The 26,030-nt window shown below is 42.0% G+C and overlaps 2 protein-coding genes across 10 annotated transcripts in view; one reads left to right on the forward strand and one right to left on the reverse strand.

The window, feature by feature from the left end:
• EML5 (EMAP like 5) overlaps positions 1-7,800 on the forward strand; it is an 80,344-nt gene extending 72,544 nt beyond the window's left edge. For 7 of the 9 annotated variants that reach the window (XM_079947717.1, XM_079947723.1, XM_079947720.1 and 4 more), the window contains 8 exons: positions 265-379; positions 1,648-1,836; positions 2,063-2,235; positions 3,786-3,948; positions 4,815-4,918; positions 5,179-5,332; positions 6,254-6,354; positions 6,968-7,800. In XM_079947717.1, coding sequence (XP_079803843.1) covers positions 265-379; positions 1,648-1,836; positions 2,063-2,235; positions 3,786-3,948; positions 4,815-4,918; positions 5,179-5,332; positions 6,254-6,354; positions 6,968-7,004 — 1,036 coding nt within the window. In that variant the 3' untranslated portion in view covers positions 7,005-7,800. Of the gene's footprint in view, positions 1-264; positions 380-1,647; positions 1,837-2,062; positions 2,236-3,785; positions 3,949-4,814; positions 4,919-5,178; positions 5,333-6,253; positions 6,355-6,967 lie in introns of those variants that run through there. The other 2 variants (XM_079947721.1, XR_013832155.1) reach the window with 2 other exon arrangements.
• Positions 7,801-18,065: 10,265 nt separating this feature from the next.
• Positions 18,066-26,030, reverse strand: part of ZC3H14 (zinc finger CCCH-type containing 14) — a 32,034-nt gene continuing 24,069 nt past the window's right edge. Inside the window, exons 12-17 of the mRNA XM_079948483.1 lie at positions 24,743-24,966; positions 23,735-23,855; positions 20,880-21,016; positions 19,513-19,607; positions 18,573-18,679; positions 18,066-18,322 (exon numbers count right to left, since the gene is read on the reverse strand). Coding sequence (XP_079804609.1) covers positions 18,316-18,322; positions 18,573-18,679; positions 19,513-19,607; positions 20,880-21,016; positions 23,735-23,855; positions 24,743-24,966 — 691 coding nt within the window. The 3' untranslated portion in view covers positions 18,066-18,315. The remainder of the gene's footprint in view (positions 18,323-18,572; positions 18,680-19,512; positions 19,608-20,879; positions 21,017-23,734; positions 23,856-24,742; positions 24,967-26,030) is intronic.

Raw genomic sequence — 26,030 nt, forward strand, 5'->3', positions numbered from 1 at the left:
TAGTAAACATGTGCTTAACAACTATGACAAATGTGGAAATCTAAAAATTACGTACTCTTAAGTAAGCTAAAACCATTGCAAAATAGTTTGTGGATAGCAAAACTGACATAATATTTTATATTTTAAAATAGCGGTTTTAATTATTCATTCGTGAATCTCAACTGTGATATCCATTGAATGAATGGAATATGGGATTTGAACACATGCATTTTACATTGAGCGATTTTATCTATTCTTTCTATAATGTTTCTTTATTTTCACTAGATCAAAAGAAGGTGGAGCAGTTAAACTATGGGATCAGGAGCTAAGGCGGTGTCGTGCCTTCAGATTAGAGACAGGACAGATAATTGACTGTGTTCGCTCTGTGTGCAGAGGCAAAGTAAGTGCTGGTCTCCTTAAAGAGATGACAACATCTATCATGTTGATTCATATTGGTTTTATATCATCTTTGCTTATTTGTCAGCAACCTATTTTTTCTGTTTGTTTCTAAGCATCATAGCATGGCCACTCTCAATTTTAGCTGTTAAAATTCTATTCATATATTAGATAAGAAGAGCTTGTTAGACAAAAGGCTTATGTAGTCCAGTGCTCTGACTGTGGAGGTAGCATATAGCCGTCAGGATTAGTAGCTACTCCATGTAACTACTCCATGAATTTTGTCTAATCCCCATTTAAAGCCATTCAGATTGGTGACCTTCACAACATGTTGAGGAAGCATATACGCATGTTGGCATTTTTGGTATTTAGTTTCTTTGTTGTACCTTTCACTGCTGTTTCTTGACTTGGGCAATACTCTAGCAATATTGAGATCCTCTCTGGTGCATGAAAGTATTGAGGAAGGGAGAGAAAGAAAGGAGGAACACTGATAGGAGAAAAGTGGCAGTTTTCACAACAGGAGAGGTTTGAGCAAAGAGGGGATGGAGAAACACAGAGAGAGAAAGTGGTGGTTTAAAGCAATGTGAGATATCTAATTAGATTGGAAAGGGAGGAACAATGAGGGTTATCTTTTTGTTCTTTAAGTTTTAACAAGCAGAAAGAACGAATATGTCTACAACACAGAAGCACAAGCTAGCACCAAAAAGCTAACATGGATACAGCACAGTCTTTCCCAATTTCCTTCTTGCTCTACTCAAATCTTTCCCAGTGTTTAAAATGAGAATGTGTGTGCAAAGGGAGGCGGGCTGCAAAATAGAAGGGAGGAGGAGGTGGCATGGAAATGGGGATGGTCTGTGTGCAAGGGACACTTGAAAAGAGGTGGGAGAAGGCGGGTGGGGAAGGAGGTGGAGGTGAAAACCAGGCAGTGCAAAGGGGTGTGAAAAACAAGGAGGGAGGAAGAGGCATGGAAATGAGTATGAAGGTGAAAAAAGGAGTACAAAGGGGTTTCAGAAATAGGGCTGGAAAGGTGAAAAGGGAGCTTAGTAGTTGCAAGGGAAGCTCAGGGGTTAACATGGGGGAAATAGTAGGAGGTTGGCAATCAGAGTGAGCAAGGATCCTGCTCCCCTAGTATTTAATATTTTCATGATTTCAACAATTCCTTTCGTGGAAATATGTTCATGATTTCTAAGTTACTATGCATAGATTCATGTTACCCCTCATCAACAGATGCTATTTTTAAAAATAGTTTTCATTAACTGAACATTGTTCCAGGGGAAAATTCTTGTTGGGACAAAGAATGCTGAAATAATAGAAGTTGGAGAAAAAAATGCAGCATGTAACATTCTAATTAATGGTCACATGGATGGGCCTATCTGGGGACTAGCAACACACCCTTCTCGTGATGTTTTCCTTTCTGCTGCAGAAGATGGGACAGTCAGACTCTGGGATATTGCTGATAAAGTAGGTATAAAAATTACAGTAAGACTATATAATTGTTTAGAAAAATTATACATTAAAAATAAATCCACTGAGAAAACTTGCACATATTTTCTTTTAAATGTATTTCCAGGAATTAAGTAAACGTAAGAGCTAAAAATAAATCGTGACATAATCTTGCTATGCTATATTCATTGTACATAAATGGAAACATTTAATTGTGCTTCCTTTTAAAAACCAATTCTCACAGAAGATGGTGAACAAAGTAAATTTGGGCCACGCAGCACGCACTGTGTCTTATAGTCCAGAGGGCGACATGGTGGCTATTGGCATGAAAAATGGAGAATTTATTATCTTGTTAGTGAACTCTTTGAAAATATGGGGAAAGAAAAGGGACAGAAGATCAGCCATTCAGGACATCAGGTGAGATATCATGTTCCCTTACCTGCTGTGGTTCTGGATTCTCTAAAAATTATATCCGCATCTTGTTGGATATGGTAGATGTGCATGCATGAGGATGCAGCATTAAGAACATAAGAGTACCCCTGCTAGATTAGACCAAAGTCCCATTTATGCCAGCAATGACTCCCCACAGTGGCCAACCAGGTGCCTGTGGGAAGTCCACAAGGACATGAATGCGACAGCAAGGAGACATGAATGTGACAGCACTCTGTCCAGTCATGTCCCCAGCAAATAACTATTAATCTCAGGGTCATGGGTCATTCCTGTATTGCAGGGGTTTGGACTAGATGACTTTTATGGTCACTTCCAATTCTATGATTCTGGAAATTCAAAGCCATCATGATCTAGTTATTGATAGCCTTATCCTCCATGAATTTGTCTAAACTCCTTTTTAAGGCCATCCAAACTGGTGGCAATCACAAGATCTTGTGGTAGTGAATGTACTGTGTGCACACTACTGCCTGTCACCATTTTTTGAAGGGAACAGAGTGATTTAGGCCCCTTTAAGACATACAACCAGTAGCAGCCAGTGGGGTGGGTCTGCATTGCTCACCTGGGTTCCCGATGCTGCACATCTCTGCCAGTCAATCTGAGGGGGAGGGGCAAGGTACCAGGGAACTTGGCACAGTGTAAGTGGCAGGAGCCTTGGATTGGCTCTGCCGCTTCATGCCCACTGCACTGAGCTCCCCACTGCTTTGCCATTCTCCCTCATGGTAATTGGCAGCGACGTGTGTGAAGCCAGCTCAGCAATGCTGTGCTGTGCTGCTAACCTCTACTGCACACCGCTGACATAAATAGACACCTGTTTGGTGGGTGCATGTGCAAGCCAGAAAGAGAATTTTTAAAAAAAAATATGCAGATTTTGCAAAGCCCTAGTGAAACCCCAAGGTTTTCAAGAACATAAATTACTGACAGTTTCAGTGGTGGTATTTGTGGAGTCTATACTTGAGGTGCTGTTTAACTAAGGTTTATTCAGAGTAGACCCACTGAAATTAATGAACATGACTAAATGAGTAAAAATGTAGTTGAATACCATGCTATGTACAGATGAACAGAGAACAAAACAGGAATAGCATAACAAGTAGAGTAAAGGATACTATTTGATGTGGAAAAAATGTTTGAAATGGAATAAAACCATTTTGTGGCAGAGAAAATTGTTAAGAAATGACCAAGTTTGATTTGGAGAGGTTCAGTTAGTGATTAAAGGGGGGGAAATACTCCACTTGATATATACTATGAGAAAGGCATGATTTGATGACATTGTTACTTAGAAGTAAATCTGTGTTCAGTGAGGCTTACTCCAAGATAAATGTATGTACGTAGAACTGCAGCATTGAAATGTCTTTTATTTCATATTTATATAGCATATGCTTTAAATCTTTGCTCCATTTTATACCACAATCATTTTACAAAATATCTGGCATAAAAAGTAAATGAAAAAAATAATATTTTGAAATTTGTTTAATACAATGTCACCAGCAAGAACTCATTTAACCTGTTTATCTACATAGGTTCAGTCCAGATTCTCATTATTTAGCAGTGGGTTCCAGTGAAAATGCAGTGGATTTTTATGACCTGACATTGGGGCCTACTCTTAACCGAGCTAGCTACTGCAAAGACATTCCTAGTTTTGTAATTCAAATGGATTTTTCAGCAGATAGCTGTTATCTTCAGGTAAATATAACTGGGAGCTTTTACTGTATTTTTTTATTAATTTATTAATTTGTTTGTTACTAAGGTACGTATTTTTGTTTTTATATTGTAAACTTCCCTGTGATCTTTGGATGAAGGGCAGTATAAATATTTAATTAATAATAACTATTTCCAATATCTTACTCTGTTTATCGTCTCTCACATGTAAGTAGAAATACATCTTGGAACTGATGGTTAGTTTATTTCCAGGAATTAAAAACTCCTATTTGTTTCATGTGTTACACAGGCTCAGACATAACAAAGAGCACATTGGGAAGGAGCAGTGCTGCAAATAGGCTTGCAAAATAGAAGCGCAGTTAAGCAAAGCTTCTGTTTGTGAGCACCAGTGCCTCTATGTGTCTACCAGGCCACCAGGATCTGTGTAATTAGTGAACCCTTTTTCAAGCCATTGTTATCATGCCAATACCCACATTTGCAACCTCCATGCAAAGGTGCTGGTTCTCATGAATGGTGCCACTGTAAGCTTGAGAGTGGCTCCAAGTTATTCACTTAGAAGCTGTCATTATGTCTGAACCAGTTTAAAGACAATTCAGCTTTTGTGTTGTGTTGTAGAAATGCACTACTTTTTATATTCCTAGAATATTCTGTTAAGAATTGTTACCATGACAAGGGTCAAGCGAAAACCAAAGCCGAATAAGAATAGGATGGTTGACAGGATAGCATAGGATCAGGTACATACACCAACAGTTTTACTGTTGATTTTAAAAATTATATTGATTAGTATCTCTTGATATGTTGACCTATTTGTTCCTTAGCAGAAACGTATTTCAAGACAAAAATATCATCAGAATATCTGCAATTGTATCACTCTATACTAATTCTTATAGGTCTCTACTGGGTCTTACAAAAGGCAAGTTTATGAAGTGCCTTCAGGAAAACAGCTCCTGGATCAAACTGTGATTGATAGAATAACATGGGCCAGTTGGACCAGGTAAATCCAGACATACTGAAGCTTTCTTAAAATATGCCACATCATTTCCTGCCCAAATTTATGCAGTTCCTGTTTTATGGATGTATAAGTAGTTTTTCTGACACTATTTGTGCTGTGACATAATTGCTGTGCATCATCCTGTACTCTTAATAGAATAAATGATCTATGTAAACACTTTAAATAAGTAAATAAACTTACATCAGTCCTCTAGATCAAAATATGTTTCTTTAAATGGCTCCATTTTCTACCTTTTGCTTCAGCATTTTAGGAGATGAAGTTGTTGGAATCTGGTCCAGGCATGCTGAGAAAGCCGATGTAAATTGTGCCTGTGTTTCTCACTCGGGAATCAGCCTTGTAACAGGCGATGACTTTGGCATGGTCAAGCTGTTCGACTTCCCTTGTCCAGAAAAATTTGTAAGAACCTTTTGATTGAAGATTATGAGAGCTCCTTTACTAAGGTGAACCACTGTAAAATTGGAGAAGGAAAATTGCAGGATATTTTTCTTTACCACCTAGTTTTCTTCAACAGGACCTCTGGAGTCCTTTGAAGATTGAAAATGAAAGATACAAGTAACATTGCTTGCTTGGTGGTTTGAGTCAATGGGACAGTCCTGACTCCATTCATACAACTTGCCACTAACCTGTTGCAAGTAGCTGTTGCGTGCCCAGGTGCTGCAACCCTGCCAACCTGACCCAGTCAAGACTCAAGGCCACAACTTTATTGATTCCAGATGTAAGAGGTCTGACATGGCCATTGGCTAATTTGGCAGGTAGTCTTCCTGGCCATCAGAGAGCCATTTTGGTTCCCAGCCATCTGATATTCTCCCAGCAGAAGCAGCCCCTCATCGGGAAACATTGGGCAAGGCAGCGCCGGCCTGCAGTGCTGTCCCACCTTCTAAGATGCAAGCGGATTTGCATGCCCAGGTGCTGCCTGCAACAAGTAGCAGTTGCAGCCCTTTGTGGACAGTTGAGTAGCAGACTGGATTCAACCTAGCCCCAGAGTGCTGTTCCCCAGTGGAGGAGCACAACACTGAGAGAACAAATGAAAGAATGCATGTGCAACTGCAGTATCACTGTTCTGCAGTTCTCTACATAGAAACAGAAGTGTGGTTCAGCAGCTGGATCAGTGCAAACTTTAAATCGATCCAGCCGCTGAACCACACTTCTGTTTCTAAAGGGTCAGGAGAGATTGGGATAGTGTGGCAGTAATGTAGATGGTAGCAGCAAGTTGTGGGCGAGATAGATTAAAAATAATTCTACATATGCATACTGTGGGATTAGGGGCTCGTTTTAAAAATAATGAAAATGACATGTAGATTTTGTTTTATTTCAAAGGCAAAACATAAACGATTTTTAGGTCACTCAGCCCACGTGACTAATATTCGTTTTACAAGTGGGGACAGATATGTTGTTAGTGCTGGCGGAGATGACAGCAGGTATGTAAATCTTTATCTAAATGCTAGAAAAAAACAGATAAAAGCAAATTATTTTCTGCTTTTTCTGAAAAGGGACTCAGTGTTTGTATTCCATTCCCTCGCTGTGCAGACGTGTGGGAATGTTTTAATCACATGTCTGTGTTTTACATCCAGCACTGATTGCTGGAGTCTTGTGAACGAAAGTTCTATTCTGTATTGCTTTTGTGTTCTCTCTTCTCTCTGAGAACAAGAAGGAGAGGAGCCATGTTTTCCTTTGTCCTGATTTTGTATATAAATAAAGTAGCTTAGTACTCACACCCCAGAGCCTAGCTTCTGCTGATGTTCTTTCTCTGCTAATGTGTGCTCAGTGTCTCTGGACATGAGTCACAGAATCTCATCGGGAAATAAGATTGAGGAGCAGCACACAGATAAGAGTAACGGGCTGGCACATATAATGTCGTTGCCTGGTCGCCCGCCCTGCCTGCTGGCAATTACCCCGACACTCAGATGCTTGAAAGACAAGCAGTCATGTTGAACTAGCAAAAAGCCAAGCATAAATATACATTGAAATTACTTTTAAAATCTATGAACTTGCTGTAACTTTTATTTCTTCTCTTTCTGTTTGAAAATACAGCATATTTGTCTGGAAATGTGTACATATGCCACATTGAGAGACATGGAGACCTTCCAAAGAGGACACTACTGAAGAGGCGTTAGTGCCCCACAATTGCAAAGAGACATTCTCCAGTGTCCATCATGCTTCGAGAAATGGTGCTGATAAAAACAGACAACAGTCCACCTGACTGACTAGAGTCTATCAGAAGGATGGAGCACTGCAAATGTATTGAGTCTAGTCACATTACTGCAGTATCAGATATCCTACATCTGTTTCCCACTCACTGCCAGATGCTGAAACACATGGAAAGGAAGAAGTGAGTTTTGGCTCAGTGTACAGTTTCCCAATAAGATCCTGAATTTGTAATCAAGAGATGTTATTTCTGACCTAGTGCTGTACATTGCTGTGTTTACTTTCAGCATGAATGTTTAAGTACTGGGGATTGACTCTCACTCAAATAGAAGACTCCTTATTTTATTACTGAAATGAAAGCCACCTTGCAGCTCTTAAACTATAATATTTTTTTAAATGGGTGAAAATAAAATAGAAAATAAAAGAGATAAACCAGCAAAAGGTTTATCTAGTTCACAAAAAAAGTCCCAAGAATTAAGTTTGTTCCTAGGACCTGCAGAATTCTATTGGTTTTAAGGCTTGGGTTGTAATCATGTCTGGTGAATGCTAGTAGACATGCGTGAACCCATTCTTCAAGGCTGATTTAGTGTTTTTGTATCACAAGCATTAAATTAGTTCTGTGAGCAGAATAACATTTGCTCACATTGTGAGTGCCTTGCCCACAACCTAAAAGTCTAACTCTGGTTTTTGCCTTGTGAATAAAAGTGTTCTCAATGAAAGATAAATCGCTGTGTTTGCTTGCAGAGCTGTGCTGGAAATGAGGACCAGGCTGCTCATGTTAATGTTTATACATTTATGAAGCTGTGGGGTGCCATTAGATGCAATAGGATTTATTAATTGCATTTTCACAGCATTGCTTAGTGAATTCAAAGTGAATAGATAATTCAGATATATTTTACCAATTATTATTATTTTGCACAGAGTAAGACTCGTTGAATCTCTTGCTCTCCAGCTAATAATCTTACAGCTAGTCTATTCATTCATGCATACAGGCACCCACAGATTCCACCTCAGAAGGCACATGAGGGATCATTTGTTCTCAAAGCAACCCCGTGTCAAAATCGTATCTACACAGGGAAAAATTACACGCAAGTTGGCGAGTTAGATTTTTGAAATGCAAGTGCCTGTATGTTTGAAATGGTTCTAACAACCAAATGTAAGCATCAAAATAAGCATATATTCTGAATACACTGGTTTGTGCTTCTTAGTACAGGTATATACATGAGAATTGCAGGTGACAAATGAATCACTTCTGTGACATATGTGTCCCTGGCACATTCCACTGCATGCTCAGTCTTGGCACACCTCTTTTACTTCCCTCACTGATTAGTACTGAGAAGCATCCTGACTCCTGTGTGAAACATTTTAGATCTAATTTGAGGCCAGGCACGCCCATTCCCTCTTTCTCTGAACAGTGAGAATTCAGCATCCCAGCAATCATGCAGCCTTCTGCTGGGTTCAGGTTATCTAAATCAGGGCAGTGTGTGCATTGTGGGACATCAATATAATGAGATGTGAAAATAGAATTAACTCTGCCCATTGCAACATTCACAAAATTATGTTCTAGTGTTCCACGAACCCTAATGTGAACATCAGATTTACCCCAAAGCATGCTTGAAAGCATGCTTGAAAGTGGATGGGGAGGGGGAAATCCATCTTTTGACATAACTATGCTGATTTACCATTCAGCAGAGTGTTTAACTTATTTGGGGGTAACTAAACAACATAAAATTGTCTTAAGTATTGTCTAGAATTATTTTTCCATGTACAGTAATTATACACGGCAATCCAGGAAATGTAACATCTTTTTTTAAAGCCAGTTTGATTACATATCATGTCAGAACTCTCTTCTCATAATCAAATACATGAAAACATCCATAACCCATGTTTTGAAGTTGGCTTTTTTAAACCATGTTTTGGGGGGTTTGGACAAAATGATGAGCTGCAGTTAATTAAAAAAACAAAGAGAAGTGAAAGCTTTCAAATTCCACCTCCCAGCTATGAAGGAAAAGGAAGAAGGAGGGGGAAGCCTGCAAGCCAGAGGCTCTCTGCAGCATTGTGAAAAACCTCTGGCTTTTTGCCTCCCAGCATCCACATTCATACAATGCAGATAAACATGTGAGCATGCTAAACCTACTATGCACTCACTATGCAATCACTGTGATACAAGCAAACCAAATTCTTCTCCTGGTTATGTTACTTTAGACCTTATAGAACAAGCCCCCAAATTCCCTTATCCTTGGCCATTGGCCATATTGGCTGGGGCTGATGGAGTCTAACAACCTCTGGAGGCCTACAGGTCTACCAGCCTCCCTCTACCAGATGCCTTGGCTTTGCACTTTTAACACCCCATAAATTAGAAGGGATTTAACGAGAGACCATGTTTGGATGGACTAATTAGGGTTTATCTGCATGCTTACCCAGCCAATGTTATTTTCCATGGTGGAGGGAAGAGCACGTGTCATATTTCCACTATTTGCATACAATGTTGTAACACAGGTGCTTAAACAAAGTGTTTATTTCTTCCCCATCAAGAGAAGAGAAGATCATATGAGTTGGGCCTGCACTACATTTTGTTTCATGAGCATGGTGGAAGGATGTGTAAATAACTGTTGTTTCAAAGGCGTTCGGCAAGCTGAAAGCTCAGACTGAAATAATCGCAAATGTGTCAGTTTATTTTGAAAACACTAACTGTTGATACCACTCTCCAAGTATAAGCATTTGTGTAATATAGAGACTATGGTGAGATGTTCTGGAAGCCAAGCTAATTGAACAGTTACAAAAATGAGTCCCCTTTTCCAAGCAGGCATTTCAAAAACCACAAAATATATGTGTGAATGATGGTTCTATATTATGTAAGAACAAATATTAGGCACCCAAGAAACAACTTGTTATTTTCTATCCCACACTTCCTCAATAAGGAGCCCAGGGCAGCAAACTTAATACATCTTAATACAATGAAAAATAAAATTCAAACATATTCAAACATTAAAAACAATAACAACATCCAACAACATTTTGAAACGTCTAAAAGCATTTTAAAACAATCACATTCACAGCTTGTAGTTATAAGGCTTCCAGGAACAGTACCTTTCAGCTGTCAAATGCCTGGGTGAACAGGAATGTTTTAAGTTCCTCCTGAATGTTCATAATGAGAGAGACAGATGCATCTCACCAGGGAGGGCATTCCACAAACAAGAAACCACCAAGGTTACTTCATAGGTTAAGGCTAACTGGGTAGCAGCAGCACCAACAGTACCCCTCCTGCTGATCATAGGGCCTGTGGGAATGTTCAGGGACGCAGGAGAGGATATATTGTTTAATTATATCCTTCCCAACTTTTGTTAATAAGTTCTACAATTTAGCAGAGTAACATTCCCCTTTTAAACTTACACAGCGGATAACGTCTTTGCCAGGCTTGTTTAAGCCTTTAAAATAAGTTTCCTGGTAATTCCCCTTTATTCCCTCTTTAAAAGAATGGACACGACAGTCTTGTATAAAAGTATAAAAGAGTTCACTCACATTCTGTTCACAGATGGATCCCAGAAGGCAGACTTAAGTTACAAAATATATACACATGGAATCTATCCCATAAGGAGATAGTTCCTTTGTCCTCTCTTGGCTGGAAGCCAAGAGAGTATCTCAGGCTAAGGAGATGTTGCTTCTTCGAGGAATGGAGTCAGAGAGAGATGGCTGCCTCCCCTGTGCTATTTTTTTACCTGCACAGGTGAGGACACGCCCACCTCTGGTTACATATAGAGGAAGTTTGTCCCAGCCCAGGAGGAAACAGGAAGTTCCGACTGGCTGGTCCAGACATCCCCTTTTTATGTCCACTCTAAGAATGTTATATTTGATTGCTCTGTGTTTCACACCCCACAGGGCCCTGTATGGTTATTGCTTGAGGAGGTGCTCTTTTGGGTACTGTTCAGAGTTTTGTGCTAGTACTAGCACCTTGAAGTGAGCCTAGTAGCTCTGACAGCCTAAGCACTGCTTTCAGGACTGGTGACGCACGGTCCCATCCAACCTAGCAGCCATTCTGCACTAGCTGCAGCCTCAGATGATGTTCAAGTGCAGCCCCATGTATAGTTCATTACTGTAGTTCAGGCAGGAGGTCACCAGAGCATGGACAACTGAGGTCAGGCTATCCAGTGCTGGAACAGCTAAGCAGAGCATAAGCACTCATAGCCATGGAAACCTCTTGAGAGGTTAGTAATGGCAGACTAGGGATGCTCCAGATTCATAGATGACAGCTCCAAACCATGTCATAAAGATGTTAAATAGTGCAGGAGACAGCATAGCCCCTTTCAGCACCCCACAGATCAAAAGCCGTGAGACTGAGCAATAGTCTCTGCCAATAGGGGTGAAACCACCATAATATGGTGCCTCCAACTCATGCTTCTGAGGCATTCCAGAAGGACACCATGGTCAATGGTGTCAAAAGCCATTGAGAGATCAAGCAAAATGAATAGGGGCACAGTCCCTTTAAGGCAATCAAGACTGTTTCAGTGCAAAAACTGGGTCTGAAACAATACTGAAATGGGCATATATTGGGCCTGCTTCCTCCAGGCATATCTGCAGCCGGTCAACTACTAACCTCCTGATCACCTTGCCCAGAAAGGAAATGGCTCCATCTTTATTACAGCAGTAAATAGCAATGTATAAATTGCATACTCTGTGAATACATCCATTTCAGCGGGTCTTCTGGTAAGGGGCACACGGCACAGGCAGTTAGTGACTGTGCCATGTGCCAGCCCTCCTTCAAGCCTGGGAAACTGTGGTTGCCCTTTCAGCCAGCCTTTGGGTCCGTGGCTGCTATTGTTGAACGCCAAGCCAGCTTTGAATAACACCTCTCTCAACCTTGATTTGATTGTAGATGAGGAGGCTGATCTGGTCTGTTACAGATCTGGATGGGTAAGCAGGATGGGGTTGGTCTGTACCAGATCCAAGAGCTCTTGGAGGAAACTGATTTTCTAGATCTATTTCAATCAGTGTTTAGGCCTGGTTTAGGCACAGAAACTGCTTTGGCCACCTTGTATGATGGAAGCAAGGAACCACTGTTGGAAGAGAGAAAGGGAAAATGTGTCCTTGTCAATTGGCTTTCGATACCATTGGACATGATATCCTTATGGGGCAACTGTCCAAGCTAGGAGTGGGTGGCACCGCTTTGTGGTGGTTCTGGTCTTACTTGGATGGTCTTTTCCAGAGGGTGCTGCTTGGGGAGTGCTCATTGGCCCTGTGGAATCTTCAATGTGTGGTTCCTCAGGGTACAATTTTATCTCCTATGCTGTTTAACATCTACACAAAACTTCTGAGTGGGGTTATCCAGCGTTTTACAGTGACGCAGGTGGCACTGTGGGTTAAAGCCTCAGCGCCTAGGACTTGCCGATCGAAAGGTCGGCGGTTCGAATCCCTGCGGCGGGGTGCGCTCCCGCTGCTCGGTCCCAGCGCCTGCCAACCTAGCAGTTCGAAAGCACCTCCGGGTGCAAGTAGATAAATAGGGACCGCTTACCAGCGGGAAGGTAAACGGCGTTTCCGTGTGCGGCTCTGGCTCTGGCCAGAGCAGCGATGTCACGCTGGCCACGTGACCCGGAAGTGTCTCCGGACAGCGCTGGCCCCTGGCCTCTTAAGTGAGATGGGCGCACAACCCCAGAGTCTGTCAAGACTGGCCCGTACGGGCAGGGGTACCTTTACCTTTAGCTTTTATCAGCAGTATGCTGATGACACATACCTGCAGGTGTGGCAGTGGATGTACTGGACCATTGTTTTGCCTTGGTAATGGACTGGATGAGAACCAATAAACTGAAGCTCAATCCAGCTAAGACTGAAACACTCTTAGTGGGCGGTTTGCTAAACCAGATGGCTGTGAGGTTGCTTGCTCTTCATGGTGTTACACACCCTCTGAAGGAACGGGTATGTAGCTTAGGGATACTTCTGGATCCTTTGCTGTCACTTGAAGCTAAGGTGGCCTCAGTGGCACAGAATGCCTTTGACTGGTGGCCTAGCTGCACTCCTGGACAGGGATAGCGTAACCTATGTCATCTATGCTGTGGTAACCTCTAGGTTAGATTACTGCAATGTGTTATGTTTGGGGCTGCCTTTGAAAGCAGTTCAGAAATTTCATCTGGTACAGAATTCAAGGCCAGGTTGCTCATCAGCGAAAGGCAGTTTGAGTTCCTGGCCCAACTACACTAGCTGCCAATTAGCTTCTGGGCCCAATTCAAAGTGCTGGTTTTGACCTACGTATAAAGCCTTGAACAGCTCAGGACTGCTATAGCTCAAGGACCACCTCTCTCCATATGAACCTACCCGAGATCCTCATCTGAGACTCTTCATCGTGTGCCTCCTTGAGAGGTCCAGAGATTGGCAACATGAGAACAGGCCTTCTCTGCAGTGGCTCCCCATTTGTGGGGAGGAAGGCTCAACCGGCACCTGCATTACATTATCTTTAGGCGCCAAGTGAAAATCTTTCTCTGTAACCAGGCCTTGGGCTGATTAACATTCTATGGACTTTTAAAGGTCTTTGTGGGTGGGTGGGGGTTTATTGGTTTGTTTTTATTATGCATTTTGTGTTCTCATTTTGTATTTCTATGTTGTGAACCATCCTGTGATCGTCGGGAAAAGGGTGGTATGCAAATTTAATAAATAAATAACAATGAAAAATATTGAGTTTAACTAATTTTGAATACCACCCAAATGCTTTTTACAGCATGATAACCTTTGCACATAGTGAAATCTCTGGGCCTCTGGGAAGGAGGGCCCTAATGCCAAATGCAGTTCACAGACAACACACTTAAAGAGCTCCAAAAATACAGCCTGTGGAGTGTAGGGGGAGCTTCAAAGTCTGTAACTGGCTGCTACTCCTTTATATAAAATAGGCAGCTGTCCCTGGATTGATATCCCCCCTACCCACAAGCAATTTCTATCTATTATGGTTGCAAAATGAGAGACAAATTCTAGCATAGTACCAAACCCAGAAGTCCATACAGACTTGTTCTTGCGTAGGTATGCAACTCATAACAAAAGTGGCGCAGAAAAACCACATAGGAATGGGAATGAGTAGGGAGCTGCCGCACAACTTAATGGGCTCCAGGAGTGAAACAAAAACTTATGAGAAAGACATAGCCAGCCAAAGGTGGACTTTGGTAATATTTTGTAATATGGCAAGGCCTGTGCGGGGCCAAAATTTAGTGCCTGCAAGTGGATCTTCTCAATTATGGATCTTCTTAAGATTTGTGCCCTCTTGGCTTGGTGCTCTGTGCGGGGGAACCATTTGCACCGCCTTAAAGCTGGCGCAGCTCCAGCCCTGCAAAGTCTACAGGTTGTGGCACACAACAGCTTTCTGTATTTGCAGATTCCTAGCCTGTTACTTCTCAGGTTCCTCCTATCCAGCACTTGGGAAATTCTCTGGCAAATGTTTGTGCCCCCTAGAGGCACAAGCCTCACACTTCCAAGAACCATGAGATTTGGATAACCATTTAGTCTGAGAGGACACTGATTTCATTCATTTGCAAGATATGGGCCCCTAACTAAGGCTGTATTTTGCTTTGCATCTAGTGAAAAGTAGCCATTTTAGTAATTCAATTTTCATGGATTCTCCTAAATAGGAATTACCACAGACCATTCTTTAATAACTCCCTGCACCCTGAAGAAAATATAATTTAGAATAAAAAACACAATTCCATAATTGATATTTCTCAAGAGTCTGATGTAGAACATAATTTTTCTTTAAAGCAAAATGTGTTGAGTGTAGAATTCATATTTCAGGTGCATGAATGTTAGTTTCTAAACTCCAGACTGTATCCTGCTATGGCCATGAAGGCTGGTGAATATTTTGAGAATTCTGTAAATTATTATTTTAATCCCAAACCCAAATGCATGACATCTTGCACAAACTACATGACTTTGTGGTTCACTTTTTTGAAAAAATCTTGGTGCTTTCAATGCTTTTCCATAATGGTAACACCTGTTTTTTTGTTTTTGTTTTCATTTTATTGCAAATATTTCATTATGATTGTGCTTTGGAGCTTTGGGGCATCTAAAGTAATTTAAAAGAACAATTGTGTGGCTAAATGTAAAGCTTCACCTTGCTGCAGAGTTCTTTAATACAGAACCTTGGCTTAGAAAACATTGATTTATTTGCAAACAATATAACATTTTAGTTGCTTTTTCTTGTAAGTGTGACTCAAGATAATAAGGGCAAAACTATAGACTAGATGATGCTTACTGAAAATTTATAATTGTAGGACTGAACAGACATCCTTTTGAACTCATCCAGTGTCTGTCTGTCTGTCTGTCTCTCTCCCTCTCTCTCTGTGTGTGTTTGAAATTAATAGGGAATACAGTTTTAACAGCTGTCACCTGGTAATGTGACCTGTGATCCTAAACCACTTGATAACATTCAATAAATTGGTCCAAAATCATAGGATGTACAAAGGAAGGCAAATTATGTATTTAAATGGACCTATACAGTACTCTGTATTTAGAGAACAGCTCTGTGCCACATCTGACCCCCAACAAATCCAGTCCAACAGTTATGTTTGGCGACCCACAACAGATTTGATATACAGTACTAAGTTTTCTGCTTGCACAGGAAAGCAAAGAACCACGCAAAGTAGGGGAAAGTTGTCAAGCACCTAGCACGTGGGTGGTGCTGGGCTGGATTTGACCATCTGTACAGGACTGATACAAAACATGCAAAGTTTGGAAAACTTTGGCATTACAACAAACAAAACATCTGCAGGGTGCATTGCAAGTGGTAACAGAGGATGCATTATCCGACACACTATGCTGGTGAAACCTAAACTTACCCACTTACTTGACGTGCCTTGTACTACTTATTTTGAACCAAGTTGCCCTGAAATCAACAGGACTTGCTTCCAAATAAATGTTTTGGATCTCAGGCTGAGAGGCACCAGAAAGTGTGTTTAGAGGGATTTATTGATGGTTGGTTTGTCTGAAGCCAGATTGGAGAAGATGTGGGTGGGAATTGGGTCAACAGAACCTTGTTTTCGATTTTGCCAGTGAGCGCTGGCAACTGCAGGTTAAGCTGCACAGTATTAAAGGTCAGCTTCTGCCACAAAGGGCTTAATATCGCCAGGCTGCTTCCAGCCATTTTAGGCCACAGCCAAACAGGGCCAGCCCAAGACATTTTGGCACCTGAGACAGACCACAAAATGGCACCTCCTTCCCTACTAAGGAAGAAGGGGTGAGAGGAGATCTCTATCAGAAACAAGGGGGAAATAAACATATACAATGGGATGTGCTGCCTCTGTGTTTCTGCTGCTTGAAGCAGTCGCCTCTCCTTTTCTCATGTGAGGGCAGCTTCTGGCTAGTTTTGTCCTCAGTGAAACAGGAATAGCTTCCTGCAAATTGAAAGTATTTCCATAAACAAGGTTACAAATAAGTATTTGAATATGCGATTTCCAAAAGCCCTGAAGTATTCATCATTATGAATTGAAAGCAGAAGCTTTCATTAACTAGAAATGCCATGCTTTGTCACTTCCTATTTTTTTTAACACAACACACTTTTTCACTGTGTTTTACCACATTTCACTGAATTTCCTGGAACAATTTATTTTCTGGGTCCCCAATATTTCACTCTAACGTGTTTGTCAGATCCATTTTGCTTTAACAGCAGCAACAAAATGTTACATCCAACTATAACCCAAAGGTGTATGTTAACTGTGACCTTTATTACAGTAGCAAATTGTGTTCTCTTTTGGGTTTTCATCATAAAGAGCTAATCCCAGTGATCAAATAATCTTAGAATTTGTTATTTAAAAAGTGTATCAGTTAAGCCTTTTTTTTTTGCATAAATCAAGTTTTTTATTTAAAAAATCTGAAAACAGAGATTTTGAAATAATTTCCTCGGTTGTTAAATTTCAGAAGTCAAGAATATATTGGTCAAATTTGAGTTTAAAATGTGGAGTTAACTTTTGTTTTCCGATATCTAATGTAAATATTTGTACAGAATATTATCTTTTGTATATTTTTGTGAAAATGTAGTTCCCCAAAAGATACAAAAGATTTAATAAAAAATACATTTATGTTACTGCTTAATCTTTTATATTATACCCTAAGTAGCCCAGACAAACACCCATTTCTGCCATTTAGATTCCAGGATATACCTATGTATAATTATAGCAGAGTACTGTTTCAAGGAAAACCAGTACTTCAATACACAGATTATTAGCAGGCCTGTCCATACTCCTTCGCTTCTGAGACTAGCCACCCAGACTAACTGCAATGAAGGCAACAGCTACAATTTAGGCCTTTCCCTAAACAGCAGTTAGAAGACAGAATGCTCTTTCCCTCATACAAACTACCTTCCAGGAGTGAACTCTAAAGCAAAGCTGAAGGATACGTCAATAACTTAACAGCTAGCCAGACTGTACCTTAACCAGGTTTACAGTCAAACTTTAAGATCTGGTTTCAAATGCTAGCCGTAGCAAGCTTTGACACCAGTACTAACTGCCCAACCCCTTCACGTAGCCAATTTGAATAAACTGGGAGAGGGAAATTCAGTCTGTTGGGATGGGGTGCTGACAGCTGACCTGCAGTTATATCTCTCCACCAGCCTGATTTCCATTCAAAATAGTTCTATTTAATTTATTCCATTTATATCTTGCCTTTCTTCCCAGTTGGTCTCTCATTCAGGCACTGACCAGTCCCAGACCTATCATAATCCACATACTTTAGATGTTATTAAATTGGTAACATTTCCCTACCTTTAAGAGCTTGCTTACTATTTTCTGGAAAAGAAATTTAAATGGCAAAAAATAAGGTGAGGTAATCTATACTGAAGATGATGGTTTCTTTAAAGCACATATGAGTTATATTACTTTAACAACGATTTCCCAAAACAAACAGTTTCTTTGTAATGAAGTAATTTTTTCCAGTCGTGGAATGGATGGTCCCAAGGAGATTTGTAAAATTGTGAGCAAAAGGAGAAACTTACTGGCCCAACGTAAGTAGGACAATAACGGTGCCTTGACATTTTTATTAGTGTTAAAGCAAAATCCTCTTCCCTACTGACATTTTTACAGTAAAAATATGTAAAACCAGTTATTAAATATACAAGTTTTGAAAATTTCACATTTCAAGTAGGCAATCGACTTCATTTTATGAAACAATATAGATTCAAGGCCTGGCATATACAATAGCTTTTACAGCATCTTGTTCCATCAGTGACTATCCGCCATCATTGTACAATGATGAATTGTGGGTTGTGCAAATTATTCACTGAAAAAAATAAATACAGAAAATTAGAAAATGTGTCATGATAATTATCGTTCTGCCCTAAAAATCACCAATCCCCATATATTTCAAAATTAGGGAAAGCAAAACTCTGAAAAATGAGTCTTCAACATATGATGAAGAACTGCTCAAGTTTCTTGCAGTTTTTGCCTAACAAACTTGTTAAGCAGAATGATCATGCATTTTCATGTTTGATGAGCATGTGCAATTTAACAGAGTAAGAGAAATACATTACCTAGTTTGGGTTCGGGTCCATTTTAAGGCATGACGTGGTGGTACAGAAACAGAAGGATGGTAAAACGTACAGTCGACTCTGGTACACTGAGTGTTAAACCTGCAATGCTAAGAAAATAACGGGACTGAGAAAAGGCAATGGCAAGGGAGCTCAGTTTTGCTTGTTTAGTCAAATCCATAGAGTGTACACTACTTGCACATTTCTATTTACAGCGTATCTTTAATACAACCTTTCAAATATATGACTTAGGTTATCTTAACATAGGGTGGAAGATTTCTGCGGTCGATTGACTACTACAAATCCTAGGACCAGTTCAACAAAATTCACTTGATGAATAGCACCTGATGAACATGTGAACTGAGTCAATGTAAAAACATTGTATTTATAAGGTGATATGAAATTCCCATCTGGATTGTTATCGACAGTTCATTCACAGATGCATATCACCATGTGATGCTGCATACATCAAGGAATGAATATGCATATGACAACCAAATCCTACAATGGAAGGGGAAGTCCATTTTCACTTATTTCCCCCTTTCCTCTGGTGTCCCTTACTGCTGTCCCTCAGACCTGCTCCAGAGGGTTGGGGGATCCTTTGGAACAGCAAGGGACAAAGGGTGGAACAGGAAAAGGGGGACACAATTGGATTTGACAATAGTTATAATCTAAAATAAGGTGCATATAAATTGCAAACTAGGACTACTTCTTGAGTATAACAAGATCTGTGCCTAGCCCTCCTTCCAGGTTCATATACACAATGCATGTGTTGTCAAGCACAGCATAAGGTACTCTTGAAGGCTGGAAATATTAATAGTGATTATTTAACGGGGCTGGGCTAATACTTCATATTCCCTGGGCACAGAATGAGTTCCACTTAAAGCTTCAGCCCAACTTTTTGAAACTTCCCCTGCAGAGGAAATGAAAATATGGTACTTACTTTGGGATGGTAGAAAGGGCATTCCATTTTCTTACAAGCAGGGAAGAATCGACAGAGTTGGCTGTTAGAAGATGTTGGCGGTGCTGGAGGTGGAGCTGCAAAAACCATTAATGGAGGAGGGAAGTGACTGATACCAGACACAACAGCGAATGGTTTCACGTGTACTGACAACAATCAAAAAGACTGCAATTTCAATTCCTAAAGTTCAACTGCAGGAAATTGTTTCTGGAGGCAAGTGAGACAACCACCTTGCTGCACTAAGATGGTCTGGATCTGGCCAGTGTCTGGATGGGAGACTGTAGGATCCATTTGCTGCAAATCCCATAAGATTATGACAGACCAAATATAATTATAATGGATAAATAAGCAGTTCAAAACAAAAATTCAGGTTGCTTCAGAAAGACGCAACATTGACGAAAACACATAACCATTTTTCCATCTGTGTTCAAAACACAGCTTTCTGCAAAATTTCATGGTCTGTGAAAGGGGAAAACACAGCTCAAATCATGTTGCACCACCAAGTTGTTTCCAAGTTGAAATGCAGGGGGAGAGGGGAGGAGAAACAGAGAGACTGGGAGTCTCCAAGGAGGACAAGGAAGTGGCTAGCCATAACATTTGCTGGAAGCAGCAGCAATGAGCCAGGCAAAGAAGGGGAGCGCCTTCCCATCACCCCACAAGCTGCTGTCAGTCCTTGTGGGATAGGGCTGAGTTCAGAGACCTGGGCCTGCCTCCTCTTACGTTAAAAAGACAACTTCGTGATGTCTTTTAAATTATCATTCAGCAGCCTGCGCTGCTGCAACCAAATATTATGAAACATGCAGACTGCAATGGTCACAACTACCAACAGCTGCAACATGATTCTATCTTATGCATTCACCATTGTTTGCAACACACTGGTTGGTGGAGCTGTTGGCCTGGCATATTTTGTTTTATGCTTTTTTTGGCGGTGGTGGTAGGGGGAAGGCAGAGCTGTCGAAGAGCACTGCAAACTTTTTACGTTATGGTTTGGCACAGCGGATTCACTGCTGGACTTTTCTTTTGTCGTTAGCAAATGGCAAGTTTGGTGTGCTGCTGTGCTGCTTTGTGCTGCATTTTCAACAATTGTTTCAACAATTGTTTCAACTCAGGGAGTGTGTGTGTGTGTGTAGGTCAGAATCAACAACTGACCCAATTGTTATCAGAGGCAGGAGGAAGCCAATCAAAGGTCCATCTAGATCAGTATCTTGTTTCCCAACTTGGCCAATTGGATGCCTCTGGGAAACCCACAAGCAACCTGCCTTTAGTTTCGCTAGATCAGATTCTGCTGTCCCCAGCACATTCTTCCCAGCAAGCCCACATCAAAACCTGGAATAGCAATAAATCTTTACCTGGTTTAGGAGGTGGCAGTGGGGTCCGACGACTGGCATGAGTGTAGGGGCAATCTGGCTTGGTGCACTTGGCATCGTATTTACAATTTGGATGGATGAACAAGCATTTGTCCGCAAATTTGCAGTTGGGAAAGACTCTGGAATGTGAAAGGGAAAGCTGCTGGGTAAACTTGTTAGAATGTACTCACTTTTTCAAAATAACATCTATGTTTACACCTCAGTCCTCATCCCTGGCATCAAATAAAGTTTTACTTAAATCAAGACATTGGTCTCTTGGGCTAAAATTCTAAAGGAAAACCTCAATTCCGTTTTTTCAAAAAACCCTCTGGCTTCAAGTGCTTTCCATGCTCAAATAATAAATGGGCAGAAATCTGCAAGCTAATTCTAGAGAGTTCAAGGCAACAAAAAAAGTTACAAGTGTGCCAAAATTAAGGTCTGCCAAGTTGGTAAGGTCTGGGTTTTTCCAATGAAATCCCCAAACTCTAAAATGGGCATAAAAAGAGCCAAAATAGATCCCAATGATGTCAGTGGACATACTCAATGCTGAACTGAAGGGGGGGGGCAAGGTTAATTGTCAGACCTCTAGAGAACTGATCTGATGTTTGTGGATTAAGAACTGGACTGGTGGGGAAAGGGGCATCTTGTCACTGCCACATCATCCTGAGCACTCAGCCCTCTGCAGTGACCCGTTTCATTCTATGTTTTGTGGATTTTTTAGATCACAGATCAATTAAATGCTCTGAGAAAGGGCTAAAGAGCTGAATAGTGTTGACATAAAACTGCTTGAGGGAGCTGCAGAACAATATATGAAGTAGCAATGCATTCTGAAACACTAAAAACAGCTTTTCAGCTCTTCCCCCAAACCTTGCTGTACTATATATACATCACAGTATTAACTGTATTCCCTCTTTTCGTAATGATTTGCCTCTATCACAATTAAATATATACTGTATTTTTCGCCCTATAGGACACACTTTTTCCCCTCCAAAAATGAAGGGGAAATGTGTGTGCGTCCTATGGGGCGAATGCAGGCTTTTGCTGAAGCCTGGAGAGCGAGGGGGGTCGGTGTGCACCGACCCCTCTCGCTCTCCAGGCTTCAGGAAGCTATCCACTAGCTGTGGGAGACACGGCTCTCCCACGGCTAGCAGAGAGCTTGCCGGCACCCAGAAGCTTGGGGCGCGCTGAGCTCAGCAGGCCCAAAGCTTTGTGCTTTGTGCAGCCCTCCGCTAGCTGTGGGAGAGCTGCGCAAAGTCGCGCGGCTCTCCCACGGCTAGCGGAGAGCTTGCCGGCACCCAGAAGCTTGGGGTGCGCTGAGCTCAGCAGGCCCCAAGCTTCGGGCTTCGCGCAGTCCTCCGCTAGCCGTGGGAGTGCTGCGCAACGTCGTGTAGCTCTCCCACGGCTTGCGGATAGCAGCCTGTTCTGGGGGCTGGGGTCGGGGGAAGCTCGGGCTTCCCCCGTCCCAGCCCCGCACCTGGGGGGGAAATAATTTTTTTTCTTTATTTCCCCCCAAAAAAACTAGGTGCGCCCTATGGGCCGGTGCGTCCTATGGGGCGAAAGATACAGTACTTCTATAGTGTATTTTTCTCACAGCTATTTTCTTCACAATGTTTAGAATACTGTTGTCTGGAAGGTCCAATGGTGTGTTAGCACAATGGATGACTTTGTTTCAACTCCCTTAGTCCCCCTTTGTTGCAGACACTCATTGCTAGTCAAACAGCTGTAGTTTAGGCAGGGCTTCTTGTACCCCAGAATATAACAATAATTGTGATCTCTGTAGCGTCATCAATAAAGGTCACTGCCCCAAATGAGTAGACAATCTGAATGTTCCCAGTAGAGGCCTATCAGAGGGAGGGAGAAAAGGGTAACAGGAGTCCAATAAATGTGCTTGCTAGATAGAAAGCCAATGACAACTGTAAATCAGATCCAGTGATGACCTGCCTCTGAATGCCCATCGTGAAGGGAGAGATCTCTCTTCTCCCCCAAATTCTCCCTGCACTGCAGAGCTCAAGTGAGGAAGAGATTCTTAAACATCAAGAGTCTGGCATAGCTCTGTGCTCATTCCCTTGGCTAGCAAAATTAGAATACATTATTCAAGCTAGTGAACATGCTCCATTTGCAGAATGCCCACAGGTGACAGAAAACACTTTTTTTAGTGTGGAATTTGATGGCCCTAATTTGAGGACTGGGAACCTGTGTCCCTCTGGATGTTGTTAGCCTGCATCTCCCATCACCCCTGACCATTGGCCATGCTGCCTTGAGCCATAGGGTCCTTCAACTTTAGCCTTGGTTGGGTACATGAAACCCTGACTATGCTACCCCTGTTTGGCTACACCTGTTCTACTGTGGTGATGCAAGAAGCCAACCAACTCCACAGCTGTTAGGAAGCAAAGCTGGAGACCCATGAGCAGACCCACCTCCCTTCTCTCCCAGAAGCTTTTGTGCAGCGGCCTGCTCAATCAGACCCCATCTAGCCTAGCATCCTGTTTACTACTGTGGTAAGCCAATGGCTTTTGCGAAGCACACAAGCCTGGCAGAAAGGCAATTGCCCTTCAAATATATTCCCTCTACTTGGTCTTCAGAAACGAACCAACCTGACCCTGGCACTTCGATTAGGCATTATGATGAATAACCAATGGCAGACCTCTCCTCCTCCTTGCCCCTGTCCAATCCCCTTTTGCCCTTTAAGCTAGTGGCCATTGCCATAACCCGTGGCACAGAAATTTCATTCCAGTGCAGAGGAGGCTTTTGCTCAGGACTAATACAGAGGAGAGGACAGGGGGAGAAGCTAATTTTTGTGTACGCTGTGCCTGAAGACCAGGAGGGCAACTGCATCAAGAAGCATTTGTACCACTAACTTGCACGGCAATGTGGGGTGATGGAAGGCACATTCGTCTCCATTTTTGCAGGCGGGCCAATACTTGCAGCGCTCGGGTACTTTTTCCGCTTTGTGCAGGGCACCAACATCCTCCATCTCCACTGCAGAGAGAAAAAAAAGAGGCTCCAGCTGATCTCAAGTGGTTTGGCTGTTCAAATTTAAGACTGTTTCCATCACAGGGATTATTTACCCACATCAAAACCATGCAAATTTGAGACTCAAAAGTGTCAAAATGTGATGGTATTTATTTAAAATATTCCTGCCCCACCTAGGCCTCCAAGTCAAGAGAAGAAGAATAAACAGAATATTTGTTTAAAATAAAAAACAATAATTATAAGGCAGCAGCGATCAAAAAATACAATACACAACCAGCTGCAGTTACACATGTGACATGGGGAAATCGCTCCTGGCCCATGATTTCATCTCTGGGACAGAAGCATTTCTGTCCTAGGCAACTGTATAGCCTGAGGCTCCTGGCCCAAACAGTAGTGATGATCATAACTGGCTACCCCCCAGGACTTAGGAGTCTCCTGTTTGCTGCTTCAGTCCCAGATGAGCTTCCAATAAATCAGGAATGCAGGGTTGGCAAAAGTGGTAATCCCTTCAGATGTTGTTGTGCTCCAACTATCCTAAGCATCATCAGGTGCATGGCCAATGGCCAGGGATGATGGGAGTTGTAATCTGGCAATATCTGCAGGACCGCAACTCCCCAACCACTGCCTTAAATGTGGTGCATCCAACCAGGGCCTGTGCTGTTTGCTAATTATGCTTAGACAACGTTGAGGGTGGGGATCAGAGCTGTGTCCTTCCCAATGTTGAGAGGTCTGTTAGAAAAGAAACCTGCCACGGGAACTTAGCCTGCAGTTCAGTCACTGCATTCCTCCCTGCCTTGTGCTCAGCTCGAGTTGCCCAAAGAAAGCAATGCAAATAAAGAAGCTTTGCAACGAAGCTAACAAAAGATGCTTATCCACTGGGGATGGACTGTTACCATCGGTGCTCTCCAGCTGTCTGGATATAATGTGCATCTGTTGCGCACGAAGGCTTCTTAATCCCTTGTTGGCTGCTGCTTTGGGGGCAACTGGCCTTACTCCTTCCATGAGACTCATTTCCTCCTCCTCTTGATCAGACAAGTATCCTGGCGGGCTGGGGACTCCGTCCAAGGTGACTATGAACTTTGGACTAGCAGGCTTCTCTGGCTGCACAAGCTGCTCCCTGAGATGAGAGAGGGGAACCCAGAATGAAAGTCAAAGCTACTGAAACAGAGAGCAGACTAAATGTGCGACAATACAACACATTCACACCCAATTCATGACAATCTGTGAAAGTTTTCTGTTGGCAAAAGACTGAACTTTGTTTTTTTTAAAGATACATTCTTATCTCTAAACCACTTTCCTTAAACTTCTGATAACTGAGATATGCATTTTTTCTAAGCTAAAATAGAAAAGATGCTCCCTTCTCAGTTTGTGTAAGAAGAGAACGTCAGATTCCTGATGGATCAGACTAGAGGCCTCTCTAGCTGAGCATTGTCTTTCTCAGTGCCCATCCAGATGCCTTTGGGAGGTCTCCAAGCAGGATACGAGACCCAAAGGATTTCCTGTCCCCAGAGGCAACTGATTGGCTGAGTCTGTATGAGTCTTCCAATCTCTTTACAGAATCTCCGAGTCTGTATGAGCTCTTCCAATCAGAAGGCCCATTCAGAACTGTGACTCAGGCAGGGGCACAGTAAGTAGGCTTCTTACTACCACAAGACAGGGTGATGGTCACCCGTTTAAGATGGTTTTAAGAAGGAATTAGACAAGTTCGTGAAAAATTAAGATTGTCAGTGGCTACTGGTCACAATAGCTGTATTTATGATCAGAGGCAGAATGCCTCTGGACACCAGTTTCCGAGGAAGAACAAGCAAGAAAGGGCTATTTTCCTACCATCTGATTGCACCCAATAAGGACATGGCCTTCCCTCAGCTGCTTTTGTAGGTGGGTCCTTTGGGCTCATTCAATCAACTGATTTGTTGCAATGTGCTAGCAGTTTGTGAATTATTGGACTAAAGCAGCCCCGTCATTTAATGAGCCATTTGAAGGCAGGTAAAAAAAAAGCCAGGGAGAGGAACTAGAGCAATTCACCATGGCTATCTTTTTTAGAAAAGGAATAAACACATCTTCAAAGCTAAGAGACCTAATTCACACAACCCCTTTGACGTTTCCCTATGTATGATGCAACTGAGCACCAAAACACACCACTCAGGTATGCCAGTTGCTGCAACTAGGTAAGTAAGCTTG

This window comes from Podarcis cretensis (assembly GCF_951804945.1).
Source record: "Podarcis cretensis genome assembly, chromosome: 1".
NCBI classification, from domain to species: Eukaryota; Metazoa; Chordata; class Lepidosauria; order Squamata; family Lacertidae; genus Podarcis; species Podarcis cretensis.